Source organism: Lepidochelys kempii, chromosome 10, assembly GCF_965140285.1.
Source record: "Lepidochelys kempii isolate rLepKem1 chromosome 10, rLepKem1.hap1, whole genome shotgun sequence".
NCBI classification, from domain to species: domain Eukaryota; kingdom Metazoa; phylum Chordata; order Testudines; family Cheloniidae; genus Lepidochelys; species Lepidochelys kempii.
This window is the reverse complement of record NC_136389.1, coordinates 23,196,980-23,212,954: the sequence shown is the minus strand read 5'-3', so window position 1 is coordinate 23,212,954 and position 15,975 is coordinate 23,196,980. Positions and strand designations below refer to the sequence as shown.

At 44.1% G+C, this 15,975-nt stretch overlaps 1 protein-coding gene across 1 annotated transcript in view; it reads right to left on the bottom strand.

Moving 5' to 3' along the window:
* LOC140918001 (uncharacterized) overlaps positions 1-15,975 on the bottom strand; it is a 152,269-nt gene that overhangs the window by 134,399 nt on the left and 1,895 nt on the right. The window contains exons 2-6 of the mRNA XM_078854475.1: positions 12,293-12,343; positions 7,849-8,009; positions 5,115-5,185; positions 2,457-2,622; positions 806-943 (exon numbers count right to left, since the gene is read on the bottom strand). Coding sequence (XP_078710601.1) covers positions 806-943; positions 2,457-2,622; positions 5,115-5,185; positions 7,849-8,009; positions 12,293-12,343 — 587 coding nt within the window. The remainder of the gene's footprint in view (positions 1-805; positions 944-2,456; positions 2,623-5,114; positions 5,186-7,848; positions 8,010-12,292; positions 12,344-15,975) is intronic.

The following is a 15,975-nucleotide window of genomic DNA, read 5'->3' as shown; positions in this document are numbered from 1 at the left end:
CCAGTCGGAGAACACTTCAATCTCTCTGGTCACTCGATTACAGACCTAAAAGTGGCAATACTTCAACAAAAAACCTTCAAAAACAGACTCCAACAAGAGACTGCTGAATTGGAATTAATCTGCAAACTGGATACAATTAACTTAGGCTTGAATAGAGACTGGGAGTGGATGGTTCATTACACAAAGTAAAACTATTTCCCCATGTTTATTTCTCTCCCCCCCGACGTTCCTCAGACGTTCTTGTCAACTGCTGGAAATGGCCCACCTTGATTAGCACTACAAAGAGCTTCCCTCCTCCCCCAACCCCCCCGCTGATAATAGCTCACCTTAAGTGATCACTCTCTTTACAGTGCGTATGGTAACACCCATTGTTTCATGTTCTCTGTGTATATAAATCTCCCCACTGTATTTTCCACCGAATGCATCCAATGAAGTGAGCTGTAGCTCACGAAAGCTTATGCTCAAATAAATTTGTTAGTCTCTAAGGTGTCACAAGTACTCCTTTTCTTTTTGCGAATACAGACTAACACAGCTGCTACTCTGAAACCTATAAACCTAATGACTATCTAACATGGTTTTATTTCTGAGGATTTAAGGAGGGATGTACATACATAAAGTGTAATTGGGCCTGAGTAACTTTTATTTCAATAATCAGAAACATTTTGATTAGCAGAAACACACATCACTAAATATATTTGACATCAGGATGTGGTTATAAATACTTAGCAGGCCTGGCACTTTTTAATCACTTCAGGAAAATAGCAAGGACTCCTGTTAGGACCACAACCAATCCCCCAATACTTACCAGCATATCAGGCAGAGCTATGGACTGCAGGGAAATAAAACCTGAATACCGGTGAGAACACAGGTTTAAGTCTTTTGTCTTCAAAACAAGAGGGCCTTTCCGCTGATATTTGGTTGGGCATTTTCCCAGAATATCCATCTAATAACAAACATACAAAACCAATAAAGCTACGTATACTCACACACAACACAAACAGACTATATCGATCATTACGGCAATTAACTATAATTGCTTTCCTGAAGTAGCAAAGGCTCAGGGAACTGAACTGTCCCTTGCAGTGTATTAGCTTTGCCACAGATACCATGGGCAGGCACATGCATTTAAAATGGCCTGGTGAGATGATCTTGCATTTTAAAAGTCGGATTGGAGGGTTTAACTTCAATCTGAAAGATTTTTAATTACATAATTGCTTAAATGCATATTACATATTGCTCCACTTGTTTTGTACCTTAAGCCCTGATTCAGAAAAACATTCCCACTCAGGACATGACTTTAACCCAGAGGTGGGCAAACTATGGCCCGCAGGCCACATCTGGCCTGCGAGTCCCTCCTGTCTGGCCCCTGAGTTCCTGGCTCGGGAGGCTAGCCCCCGGACCCTCCTATGCTGGCCCTCCTCCCCGCAGCCTCAGCATGCCATGCCGCCGGCGCAATGCTCTGGGCGGCCGGGCAGCGCAGTTGCAGAGCTGCAGCCTGACCCGGTGCTCTGGGCAACGCGGCTGTAGAGCCACCAGTCATCAGTGCTCCAGGCAGCGCGGTAAGGGGGCAGGGAGCAGGGGGGTTGGATAGAGGCAGGGGAATTCGGGGGCGTGGTCAGGGGTGTGGATAGGGGTCAGGGCGGTCAGAGGGCAGGGAACAGGTGGGGTTGAATGGGGCAGAGGTCCTGGGGGACAGTCAGGAATGGGGGGGGTCCAGGGGTGGTCAGGGGACAGGGAGCAGGGGGGGTTGGATGGGGCAGGAGTCCCGGGGGAGCCATGAGGGGGCGAGAACAGGGGGGTCAGATAGGAGGCAGGGGCTTGGCCACAGCCTCCCCTAACCGACCCTCCATACAATTTTTGAAACCTGATGTGGCCCTCAAGCCAAAAAATTTTCCCACCCCTGACTTAACCACATGTTCAATATTAGGCACATGCTTAGGTGCCACTGAGACTTCATATGGCTGTATTGCTCTCACACAAACCCACTGACTTCAATGAGTTACTCCAGATTTACCTTAGTGCAACACAGCAGAATTTGACCTTATGTTTTCAGACATAGTGTTCAAATGATGCTCAGCTAAGAGCCTTGAAGCCTGATTTTGCAACCCCTTGAAGTCAATGACAGAGCTCCTGTTGTTTTCAGTGGGTGCAGTATCAGGCCCTTGGTGAGGGAAGTCTGCACTTTGCCCACAGAATAGGTACAGCACAAGTCTCCTTTCATGACTCTACCCTGCTCTGCTCTGGAGCAAAAAGGAGCCACCTTCCGGGGTAGCAGAGTAGTAGTTGAGCCAGCTCTGCTTAGACTTCCAACAAGAATGCCGAGAAGAGCCAATTTTACAATGTGTCCACTTAGAAACATAGTCCACTTAGACCATGAGAGGCTGCTGACTGGCCATGAAGCAGCAACAACTTTTGGTCATTTTAAAAGGAGATAGCTAAAAGCCAGCAATGCTCACCTCTTCAACAGTTCCACTGCCAGCAGCTGCAGGTGATGTCTGAAGAACGCTGAGAATGCCCCGCTTGATGTTCAGCACCCAGGCCTGTTCGCACTGCTGGGGGCAGATCTTCAGAATTTTCCCATCGTGGAAAGAAAATTGAAGGGGATGCTGCTCTAGTACTTCCCTGCAACAAAGGAGTTCACAGCTGCTAGGTTCAGACACTGGCTGCAATGGGAATTTGAGAGCTTTGATGGATGCAGACATTTTGACTTGGTAGCATCCCTCCAATGGGACTGGCTCACTCTGTCACATATCCTCCCATTTTGTAACAGCCCCTCTTATTTCACTTCATCTAGTACCCTACAAGTCTTCTAAAAAACCAACTATCAAGCGAATTGCTGTGAAACACAGCCCAGTCCACTTAATTGGGACATAATCAGGACAGCTCCCAAGGAACCCATTTAAGGCTAAGTATACTTAATGGCAACGGCTCTTGCTGAATGGAAGACAGTAATACCACTTAATGGTGAAGACTTGTGGAAATTCAGTGAATCTTGGGCCACACATGGTGTGTGTGTCACTTACATACTGTCCCTCTGATACCTTGCTGCCCTTTGATAGCTGTGGGACATGCAGAAAGGGGAGGAATGGCTTCCCAACAGACTTCTTGTTAATGGCTCCTTCCATGATGCCTACATATGCCTGGCCACCATAACAGGGGTCATATATATCTGTCCTTGCTGCCAGTGTGGGACAGGCAGCAAACTCAGTCCCTGTCTCAGGGCTTGTCTACATTACCTGCAGGATCGATGGGCAGCGATTTATCACATCTAGTCTAGAGGTGATAAATCGACTGCCAAGTGCTCTCCCATTGACTCCGGTACTCGACCAGAGCGAGAGGCACAAGCAGAATTGACGAGGGAGCGTCAGCGGTCGACTCACCACAGTGACAACACCGCGGTGAGTAGCTCTAAGTACATTGACTTCAGCTATGTTATTCACATAGCTAAAGTTGCATAACTTAGCTCGATCCCCCTCCCCCCAGTGTAGACCAGGCCTCAGGGTAGGTAGTGCTTCTGCCCAATTCCATGGCCATGAGGGGCTCTGTAGGCAGTGTCAGCATTAAAATGCTGACTTCTGTTCATCAGGAATTCCTCTGAACAGGAAAGGAAAGGCCATCCATGTGCAGGGGTGCAGCAGCACCCCCTGACTTAATTCCATCATAGACAGGGTTTACAGTTTTGTTCAATGACTTTCAGCCCTCCCCATTACAAAAATTCTTCCAACGCCACTGTCCATGAGTGTGTCCCAGTGAAGAGGGTTCTACTGTACTCCTATCAAAAGGATTGCTCCTACTGTGGGCGAATCAGTGGAAGACACATTTCATTTGCACCTTCCCTTCCGAATGAACCATTCTCCCCACGACTGAGAGCAAAAAGTCACCTCAGAGAAAAATGTCATTTGTGGAACAACATCCAGATCAAGTTCTCACCAAGGGAGATGTGGTTGTGTCTAGAGACAGGGTATTTCCCATGGATATGCCTCTGAGTCCCATTTGATTCAGTCAGAGTTGCATGCATGTATGGAGGCCTGGCTAAACCGCAGTATATATACACTAGGCTGAAGAGAATGCTAATAAGGTGTCGCTGTTCTGAATAATTATTTTTAGTAGCCAAGCTTCAATTAATCCTTTTTCCAGCATTCTGCCATTGCATTTTTGGCTTCTCTGCAGAGAATAATAGACACAACAGCTCTTATCTCTCCAGAAATCCCCACAGCCAGCATTCCAGAGGAAGGTGCATCTGTGCCTGAAACTATCTGAACTCCAGTGTCAATGCTCATATTGTGGAACAAAAGCTTTTCCTAATGAATATTTTTAAAAGCAATGCATTTACTCAAAACGTGCTCTTTCTGACCCTCTGTATTCAACTGATTATATTTTTGTGGGCCTGGTGCAGATCTCTGTGTTGTTTAAAGGCTGGGAATCCAAGCAGAGGGACAATACAGGGAGATTAGCCAGCTCAGCCTACCAGACAACAAAACAGCTTTTCTTGATGATGCAAGAAACATCAGCTCTCTGGGAAAATACCACCCCTCCAAGGGTTGTAAGGGTCTTATTGTATAGTCATCCCCACCCCATAAGTGTCTGTACATTAGTTATCCAGAGGGCTGCCCAGTAACAGCATGCTATGAATGAGCTACTAAGAAATATACAAGGAAGAAACTGACATTTGGAAAATAATAAATATCCTTTAAATATTCTGGAAGGCTACAAAGCATATTTTCATCATACAAAATATAAACTACTCCAAGATTATACCTTAAGTGTCAGGTTTTCAAAACCTCAGCAGCCCAGGGCCTAGATGTTCATGAAACTATCAAAACTGTGAACAAGATCAGGTATCGCTACATGAAAGTAACCAGTTAGGTGTCTGATGTTTTGCACAGCTAATTGTGGTAATCATCCAATGAATGTACAGTTTTTACACAAAAACCCCAAAGAGATCTTTTTTAACCACATGGCCCTTAACTATTGTTAACAATGCTGTAATCCTGACCAATGCTTGCTCGACAGCTAAAAAGTAAATGAAAGAGGAAACACAGAGAATGGTAATATGATGCTGCTAAAGAAAGTTTCTAAAGAAAGGAACTGAGCCAGATCAGAAGCCATGTTACCTTAAACTGTCCATTTCCTTCAGAGACTCCTCTCTGGATGTCAGGGTCGTCTTAATCTGTACATCTTGCAACTAGGAGGGAAAATAACCGTGTGGCAAACACCACTGTCAACAGGAACTTGTGGACTTTAATTCACACAAGAACAATGAAATACAAAATAGAACACAGAGCACTGGCCCAATTCTCCAGCCCTTATTCAGGTAAGTCAACGTTACTCACACACAAGCAGATTCGCTGAACCCAGGTGGACAACTCACAAGTCAGATTAATTCCCCAAACTGCTTGCTTGATATTTACCCCCATGAATAAGGGTTGCAGATCAGGCCTTACAGGGCATGTCTAACCTGCATCTGGGAGCAAGCCTCCCAGCCTGGGTGAGACTAATGTATGCATGATACATTTTGATTTCAGACAGAAAGGGAAAAGCTAGAGCTTGGCTACACACAATGCCTTGAACAAAATACTTGATAAATACACCATGAACTGAATCAGGGACCTCCAGAGCTAACAGCACAAGCTGCAGCTTCAGCTAAAGCTTTGCAGTTGGGGATCTAACAGGCTCGTATCCTGTTTGGGTCAGATACAGCAGGGGAACAGTAACACCCAGCGGGTTAAACGCTACCTATTGTCTGAGCCTTCTTTGGTGCAATATTACACTTCCCCCATTGTTTTTACTTTTACAGCAAAATGTGTTAGGCTGCATTTCCCATGCTTGGGGGATTTGTGTGTCTTCTACAGCAGTTGCAAGCAGATGCTATGGGTAGGCCAGTGAGAAAACGGTGTGTGAAGCTATTGTAACTCACTATCACCTTACAGTGTATCCCATGGCACAGAGTACACAGCAGATAGAAGTATCAGTAAGTCAACCAGTTACCACCAAAAACAATTATAAGTCTAATTCTAAGCACTCGCATTCTGGGCACCTTCCCAGTTAGGGTGGGGCATTGACCAGATCAGGCACGGGGATAGACACCTCTAGAGCCCTTGGTCAGAGGAAGAAGAATCCAGACTCTCCTCTCCCAAGCACCCTGTGGCCCAAGTTAGTGTGGGGGGAGTGGGTGTTGTGGCCACATATCTTCCCACTTATCTGGTTGGTTCAGGGGTTGCAGGGAGACACTACTGGCTCCTGGCCTGCTGGGTATTATGCAAGCACCCAGCCTTTAGCCTACGCTCATTGGCTCAAGTGGGGGAAGAGGTATGCTTGGGTTGGTTGCTGGACTTCCTAGGTGTCTGGGGATTTGGCCGGTTTCTGTTTGGGGTCAGGAAGGAATTGACCCACATGGCAGAACTGGCAGTCCACATGGTGACTTGTTTATCTAGCAGCCTCTCAGCACCCAAGAGGCTGAACCAGAGTCACTGTTTATTTTGGTTTTAATAGAATGTTTGTTGCAGATTCTAAAAGAGCAGCCAGTGCAGATAGTTTTGGCAGGAAATGCCAAGTTATAAGCGGGCCTGAATCAAGAGAGCACTGGAAGACACTGGGCCTCGTTCTTGGTGTTGCAGGGTGGTGGTGTAGGCTTGAGCATCTCAGGCAGCTCAAAGACCCCTCCTCTGGACCCTTATCCATCAAGTGAGGTAGGCAGGGGACCATGGCAGCTCCAGCCACTCCCCTTTATTCAGTTGGCATGGATGGGGTAGAAGTAGCTTCCCCTTATTCTCTTGAAGTCTGCTTGGGTACGGCCCTGGACCAGTTCCTGCTGGTAATTTTGTAGGGAGCTGCTCAATCCCCATGTCTTTTGTTAGATATGTTAATAAAGTTGCAGTCTCCACTTGAAGCACATTTTTGTGCCTTCTTCCAATGTCTGGGTCAGTGAAAGCACAGATATGCCATAAAAGCACTTTATATTATTCCAGTCACACACCCCTGAATACAGAATCTTCCCCCAAATCATGCCCACAAGGACCTAGGTGCTCAGATAACTGTGTGACTGTGTAAAACAAGAATATTGAGAAGATATTATCTGAGCAAGGGCATGTGCACAGGGGTCATGAATAAATCAGACGTCATATACACATCAAAGCATGGGCCTTCCCCTGACCTAAAGGCTCACCCTAGAGTCTCTGTGGGTCTTTGTGCCCAGAATCTATGAATTAACCTCTGTGAGTCTAAAAGGAAGCCAGAATTGGTACCAGCAATTAATTTCTCCATGCTCCCCCTGCTGGGCATCAATGCATAATGTCCAGCCAGAATTTGGCCTGGATAAAGCATCCAATCTGAGTCCTTGGGCTGCTGCTCCATTTAAGTCAGTGACAATTTACCGATTGAGTTCAATGGGAGCATTATGTGACCCAGTGAATTTTATACTGTGCTAGCCCTGCCTTATTCCCAACAGATCCCAAACCTTTCAGAAGTTCTCTCTCAAAGAAAGAACCAGGGATATTTTTAACTTGTTGATACAGATCTGAAAGTGATTAAAAATCACCTTAGTTTCTTTCAAGGGCATCGACTTCATGTCCTCTTTCACTTCTCATGGCACAACAGTAAAGCAGCAGTTTTACTCAGGGAAGGGAATGATTTATGTAACTTAGCTTCAGATTAAGTGGTAAAGAACTTTAAAGGCTGTGATGCATCCAAGCAATTCTGCAACTGTAATTATTAGTCCTAGGGATTTGTTTACTTGCAGGTAAACCAAATATTTTGAATGGAGCAGTCACCCTATGGAGGGGTATTATCCTGTGTTAATTAATTGCAGTCAGTCATGGAGGCACTTGTTGAACTCATGACAATACTCACTTTTAAGACCATATGGCACTTTCCTAGGGCTTCAATAATCACTGTGCTTTCCAGAGACATACCACTCCTTTTGTAGATGCTTCCCTGCAGGAATGTATTGGTGGCTGTTGAATACCTATAGCTATATCTGGATCCTCTGGGGAAATTCAGCCCACTGTGTTCTGGGAAACAAACAAACAAACCAAAAACCTGTGTGCGCACTTCTATATTTTATCAGCAAATCAAGAGACTGTTGGTAGATTTAGGCCATTTAGGCACCTAAGCAAGTGGCCAGATTATCAGAAGAACTCTGCTTCCAATTAGGCTCATAATGTACGTGACCAGATTTTCAATAGTATGAAGCCCCCAGGAGCTCCTGCATGGAGGGCACAGAGGAGTGCCCTCCTTCCCATGGCACACTCATACAGGGCCCAGCCACAATGTGGCCCATAACACTGAAGGCCCTGTAGTGTTAAGAGTCTGCCCTACCACAAGCAGGGTGGGGCAGGAGTGTTGTGACACAGCAGTCTTCCCACCACCCAAGCTGGATATTTTGATGACAGCAACATGAGACAACCAAGACTTTACAATTCTCCAGGTACATTTCACACATGTAAAAACTTCCCATCTGTCAGGGTAGTTAAGCACTAGAACAAATGACCTAGGGAGGTTGTGGACACTCCATCACTGGAGATTTTTAAAAGCAGGTTAGACAAACACCTGCCAGCAATGGTCTAGTTATGACTTAGTCCTGGCTTGAGTGCAGGGGGCTGGACTAGATGACCAGCTGAGGTCTCTTGGGGCTGGTCTACACTAATGCTCCCGCCAACTTACCTTCCACCTCTCGGGGTGGTGGCATACAGACGTCATCGACGGGAGAATGTTCTGCCATCAATTTAGCTTGTCTACACCAGACCTGCTAAATCAACACTGCTGCATCGATCGCACCAGTGCCGATTTAGCCGCAGGTATAGATAAGCCCTCACAGTCCTACACTTTTATGATTCTATGTGCTGTTAACTGCACATCTGTTATCAGATGGATGATTTCTATGCCCCGGTCTACACTACTAACTCATGTTGGTATAACTGCATTGCTCAAGGGTGTGGAAAATCCACACCCGAGTGACACAGTTATACTGACCGATGTCCCATGTACATAGCGCTATGTCGCCAGGAGGGCTTGTCCTATTGACACAGCTACCACCTCTCAGGGCTTGTCTGTACTTACAGCCCTGCAGCTGTGTAGGTGGACCAGTGCAGCTGCTCCACTGTCGCACTTAGTGAAGATGCCACCTATGCTGACAGGAGAGCTTCCACCGGCTGAGCGATATAATTACACTGACATAAATGTGTAGTGTAGACCCGAGCGTGGGGAGATGGAGTATCCACACTGACGGGAGAAGCTCTGCCATCAGCATACGTAGTGTCGACACTAAGTGCTACAGCGGCACAGCTGCAGCGCAGTAAGTGTAGACAAGCCCTACGTCAGAACTGCCACTTTGAAATACCACCCTGGAAGGTTTGGGCTGAGAAAAGGAGGGGGAAAGGGAAGGCAGGAGTTCTGTTTGGATTAGGGACACTTGATCAGTTTGGTCCTTTCTATCTTCCACTTGTGGGGATGAAGCTTCTATAAGTTTGTTGAAAGGAAAGGAGCCTGATTTCCTCCTACTGACACAACTGTTGACTGGGGTAACTCTGCTGCTATCAATGAGTGACACTGGTGTAGGAAACAAGTTGGAAATCGTTCCCCAGAACTCCATTGTCCACTTTGGGGTTATACTGTAGTGTAAGAGTCCAGAGGCAAGGCAGAAAAACAACAATTCCATTTATTCGAGACAAATTCAGCTTCATGAACAAGCCAGAAGGAAAGAGAATCCCTGTTCTGTCTAGTCCCAGGGGAAAACCCACCCCTACCCAATCTCCACAGCAAGTTTTCAGGTTCCAGACACTACAGCCAACACTTTGCCAGACCAAGTTTGCACTGGCTGATCCTAGCTCGAAGCAAATACATGGATGTCAACAGCTACAGCCTTTCACTTCTATCACATGAACTGCACGAGTGATGTGCTGTTCGGCAAAACATACTGTGTGTGTCCCTTGAAGGGGGACAGCATAGAAAGTGTATTTGGAGGTTAGATTTGACCCATAGGGCCAAACGGTGATACAACTTCAGGCTTTTGAAATTTCAGGCATTCCACATTCACTGGAATTCTTTACTGGCCAAAAAAAAAAATCACACAGATTTAGTTCTTTTGCATGTAGCTCAAAAGGGTACATCCCAAGCTCAGGGTAATGTCATACCAGCAGATACAGTCCAATCTTTGTTTTATAATAGTTTGAACCTGACTGTATTCTGCACTGAGCTATTGACTGTATTCTTTTGAGTGGAACCAGCCTTGGAAAATAAATCATGCTTTGAAATATATGCTGTTAGATGTCTTCCTGTCGTGGTGTTCGGTACATCTCTCCCCTAAAAGGGCCCTGGATACTATTAATTAGATGCTGTAAACATGATGGAACCTCTATTTTGCTAAGGATTTCAAGATTTCAAAAGGTAGCCTATTCCCAAATCAGAACCAAAACCAAACATTTCAAAATTTTCTGAACAAAAATTTGGTTTCGGTCAATGAAAACATTTAATTTTGTCAAAATTGAAAGGATTCATTTCATTTTCTATTTTTTAAAATGCTATAATACAAATTTTTAAAAAAATAAAACAAAAAGCCATTTAAAAATGAAAAATCTAACCATTTCGTTTCAACACTGTCAGAATTTTTTCCACCGGTTTTTCCTCTGAACAAAATTTTGGCAAAATCCACATGATTTTACAGGGCATTTTGATTTCAACAGAACTGTATTTTAATAGATTTACAACTGATATGCGAGTTATTTATTAGATAGAATGCTACCCTCCCTTTCAGAAAACGAGAATAGCAGGCAAACACTGAAAAAAGCAAACAGCAAAAGAAGGTAACAGGGCCGGGGTGCTGGAACAATTTGTATAATGGGGATGCTGAGAGCCATTGAATCAAACTGTAAATCCTGTATCTGAGGGAAACTACTTCAAGTGAGGAGGGTGCAGCAGCTCTCCCAGCACCCCTTGTTAAAGCACCTATGGGCCTTTTTAGTGACTATGCAAGGATTAATATGTTTGCTCTATCCTGGAAACATGGAATGTTGCTGCTTTCAAAATGTCTTCATCTAAAGTCTTTTACAGTTACTTGATGAATTATTCAATTTAAATGATCAAGGAGTTTTGATGTAAACTGTGATCTGATTGCATGACGTGGCTTTCAGTCCATGTAATTATCTCCCACTGAATTATAATCAGAGTAATATTGCTTCTTTCACTACAATCCCCTACAAGAAAGGTCATTTAAAATAGCCACTTAATAGTAATGAACTGGCTAGTGCATATGTCCCGCGCTGCCCTTTACTGAAACAAAGTCAGAAATGCTAATGTGTGCCATAGACTCTATATTGCTACTGTCAAAGAAGATTCTCCTTTAGTTCAGATGATAGTAAGCTGTGCTTTAAGGGCCGGAGGATCAGAGTAACCATTCCACCAGCATGAGTTCTGGTGGTCAGGGCATGCCACGGTGTCACTTATAATGACAGTGGTAAAATCCCTGAAAGATCACAGATTTGTAGCATTATTTAGCTTTGGAACTACTGTAAAGTAGAAGCAGGAGAGTTTGATTAAAACGTTCTCTCTTGCATCAGGTTAAGAGCAAAGATGGCCACAACCTTTGTCATGCTTACTCTTCATTAGCTCCACCTGCAGGCTCACTGGGGAATTGAAAGCCCTTTAAAAAAAAACAGGTTTTTGTTAGGAATTATGGGGTTGGATTCGAGCTGAGCAATGATGGCTGAGCAAAAAGACACTGAGCCACACTGGCTGTTCAGGACAGCATATAGGGGGACCTGGGATCGGAGTGCTCTCTGATTCTCCAGTTGTTGTTCTCAGTGCACACTCAAGCACCTGCTGCCAAGGTGAGCAGGAAGCTTTGGTTACTGATGCATGCACACAAGCTAGCTGACCAAGCCTTGAGTCTGTGAAGGACTCCCAGGAGCAATAGCCAGGCTCTGTGGACGGAGTGCTAAGTCTTTCTCCTACCTTGCTACTGTGCAGGTAACGCTGGGATGTGGAAAAAGAGACTCAGGACAGGGCAGGATTTTGTGTTGCATATTTTGGAGCACACTGTAGGCTAGTTTTAACTTTTGTGTGATCTGAGTCCATAGAACGTTAATTTAGAGCAACCCAGTGCAACAGAAGAGACAGCCATGCTAGGCAGTTTCCTCCAGGAATATAAATTAGCTCAACAGCAGTAAATCCTAGCTCAGCTATCACTGTCATCCTTCCAATAAAGCAATGCCCACTGAAAAGTCCAGCACGTTACAAACTGCAAAGTCGTGCGTTGTGACTATAAACCTGCTCTGTATACTAGCTTGGTCTTACTCACCAGCACACTCAGTCACACAGGCAGGTTCCGGGCCTAAATTCTCCTGAGATCCTGCAACAACAAATCAGAAATAATTGTAGAAATGCACTAAGAAAAAACCCATGTGCAGCTTCAGTGACTGATATCATAACTGTTCATTTACAATAACACTGAGATTAAAGCAGCAACATACATTGCAAAGTCCTCTAATAGTAATTACTGAAAAGACTTTATTGGGGAAACACCATATACAGCAAGGGACTTGTTATCACACAGTCGTTTTGCAACAATGATTTTGCATTCTTCTCTGGCAAAGGATAAAAGCTCCAACATTTGAACATCATCTCTTTTCTAAATTGGGTAGAAGCCAACATTTTTCACAATATAAAATATTCTTGCAACCCTCAGATCAGAAGCCTTAATGTGTGAGTGACAGTGAAATGGGCCACATAATGGAGTCAGAAGTTCATTCCATGACTGTTTAGTCCAGGCCAGGACTCTGTGTTGTGAGACCCACTGGCACAGGTTCTGCCTAATTATGCTGGCAGCTGGAGAACCAGAGGGACAGTCTGTGTCTGGCTGGCAGTTTCAAGTGAAGAACCACTGTTGTACGCATTACAACTGAGTCTTGTCTCCTCTGTACCACCAGCATTATTACAGGCCTGAGCAGCAAAGTGGAGATCTGTGCACAGTATTAAGAGCTAGGGTTTAGGTGCTGCTGCTTATAGAGATAGGAGTCAAAGTTCTGATGAGGGCTTGAAGTTCATTCAGGGGAGTTCAGCCACAGAGTGGTGGTTTTGGTCCACTTCCGTTGATGTTAAACCATCGGTAACTACGTGCACATTAACACTCATGATTTCCCTTTCTTCCTTCTTCTGCTCTAAAGAGGATAAACACTTTCTGAAAACACAAGCAAATAAATGCAATGACTAACAAGTTTCCTGTTTCTCTCCCATAACTTTTCCAGCATATTTTGACTATCTTGGTTTTTAGTGCTTAAGAGACTAATTGCTCTGGTTAGATGGGTATAAGCAAAGTGCAAGATTCCCCTTTAAAGTTCTGCCATGCCTCATTCTAACCATATCTAAATAAGTGCCTTCTATCCACAACCTGGAAATGTCTTGGGGTTTATATTTTTATTTTCTAGATTCCACAGTCACCATTAATATTTTCAAGGCACGCATTAGACATGCTGCAGCCATTAGGAAAGAACAAATGACTTCACGGTCAGCCATAAAAAATCCCTCCCCAGAACTCTCAGATCAGGTTTTGTTTTTTAATCTTCTTGACAAACCAAGTATACTTTAGCCTTCTGAATAAAAGGCTCATGGAAGGCTGCTGAGACCCAAAATTGTTCTCCAGCTAAGTTGTCCAAGGTCTGACAAAAATCACATAAAATAGCACTGGACAAGACCTAATAAGCAAAAGGACAAACAAGACATTGTAGGCCAAGTACATCTCTCCTGTCACCCGTGGTGGAGCTGACTGTTGAATAGAAAAGAGATTCTTTTCAAGCTAAATGGTGCCTTGTCATTCTTTTCTATTGGCGGTAATCAGCACAGCATCAGTAAATAGTGCTAACCAACCAGGACTTTTATTTATTTATTTTATTTTTAAAGAAGACTTTTCTAACCATCTAAAGTAAAAAAAAACCCTGCGCCCTCTCATGTCTACTCCTTTGCTATAAAGGTGGCTGACACCAAATTTTCTGATAACTCCAAAGTCAGAGGGGTACCAGCATAGCGCACACATAGATAAACAAAACCAAGTAGAGGAGAGATTTGAGAGTATTAAATTACTCTTTATACCCCAGGAGAGGAAACAAACACCACAAACATAAAATAAGAGGCGGGAATAAGAGATAGATTTACCAGAGCAACCTCAGAAATGGTACTCACTGTCTCTTTAAAGCCTTCATATTATTCTTTCATCTAACCTAGCTCTGTAGTTGCCGGGGGGGCGGGGGGGAGGTATGGGATTTAGAAGGGAAGTGTTCTACAATATGAAAAATTTTGAGAACCACCAAGTTATTCTAGAGCAAAATTACACTAATGTTCTGAGTGTAGCTACCTTTAAATAGAACACATAGCTATGTCATCTTACCCTCATCTTCTGATGCTCTTTGTCCTTTTTGCTTATTACCATCAGCCATTATGTAAGCTGTTCAGGGCAGGCCTCATGGGTGAAATCCTCAGTGGGAGTTTAGCCATTGCGTTCAATGGGGCTAGGATTTCAGCCCATGTCTTCCTACATGTCTGTACCATACCGAGCATATTTTGGATACTACTGTAGTGTAAATACATAACAATCCCTTGGTAGATTTGCTCAGGTGGGTATGAAAATGTAATTACGTTTCTTACCAACAGAGGAAAGGAAAACCTATAGTTAAGGGCCTAATTCTGCCATTCTAGGCACTTAAGGCAGGAAGGATTCTAGGCACTCAGTGAAGGATTCTGCTGCCATATTGCTGAGAATCCAGTCTAAGTAGAAATGGGGTGTCTAACCCAAGGAAGAATCACACTGTATTTTATCCCCCAAACTCCCTCCCCAAGTGCAGATTTTTAAATGAATCAATTGCTTTTCAGGTCATTATCTGCTTAGCAGGAGAGTTTCATTGCCAGTGGTTACACAAGACAGAATGCAAGTGTCATCTGAAGCATTCACAGCAGCAGGTTTCCACACCAGAGCTGTTCTTTTCCCAACGCCGGCATGCTGAGGAGCAAACACTAAACATCGCATCACAAGGCCTTTTTGTTGTTTCATCAGTCCCTAAACACTAGAGAATCTATTCTCCTTCCTGATTTTCATTCAGGCTTCCTGGAGAGGGCAGTGACTCTCTAGAGACGTGAGGGCAAATGCATTGAAATGAATGGAGTTATGCCAGAGTTACGCAGGCATAAATGAGAGAGCAGTTTGGCCCATTATATAAAGATACTCGGTCTGTTTTTTAATCTCAATGCACATACAGCGTCTGTTAAAACTAATGGCATAGCTCACGATCATGTTTAGGCTTTGAAATGATCTTCCAAGGGAAGTGGCAGAATCCCCAGCCCTTGATCTGTTTCAAACACAACTAGACAAAGCGCTAACTCAAGAACCATTAAGTGACAGGACAGAGTCAGATTTTCATCGTCTAGGAGGCATGCACATGTGTGCAAATTGCCTGCACAATTTCTGCAATTGCATGCACAGACATTGGGACTGGGCATTCAAATAGCCAGTTAGGCTCCGTCATAGAAAAATCAGGTGAGCAAAAAGGTCAATAGATTTTTATTGTTGTTTGTCCATCCCATGGGCACTTATATGAATATACTGTAGTTCTGAAGATCTAACCCAATAGACCTTTTCCACTGCTATAATAAGTGGGAGTTAACTAGATATACTGTGATGAGAATGGCCCTTTTAAGGATACTTCTAAGACACAACCCCCATCCAAGACCTGATCCTACATTCCTTGCGCACACCAAACTTCCTTGGAATTCACTGGGAACACACAGTGTTGGACGGAGTCCCAGGTGTTCTATTAACAAAAACTTGGTCACACTGATACAGTAAAAACAGCCAAAATCAGATGAGTGATGCAGATTCACTACTGTTTATGGCACTTGCACATGCCTGGACAGAAATGAAGGTGAATTTGCTGCTTTTATAATAAAACATTTACTATTAAACCTCTTTAAAAACCACCCCATGTTAGCTTGCTA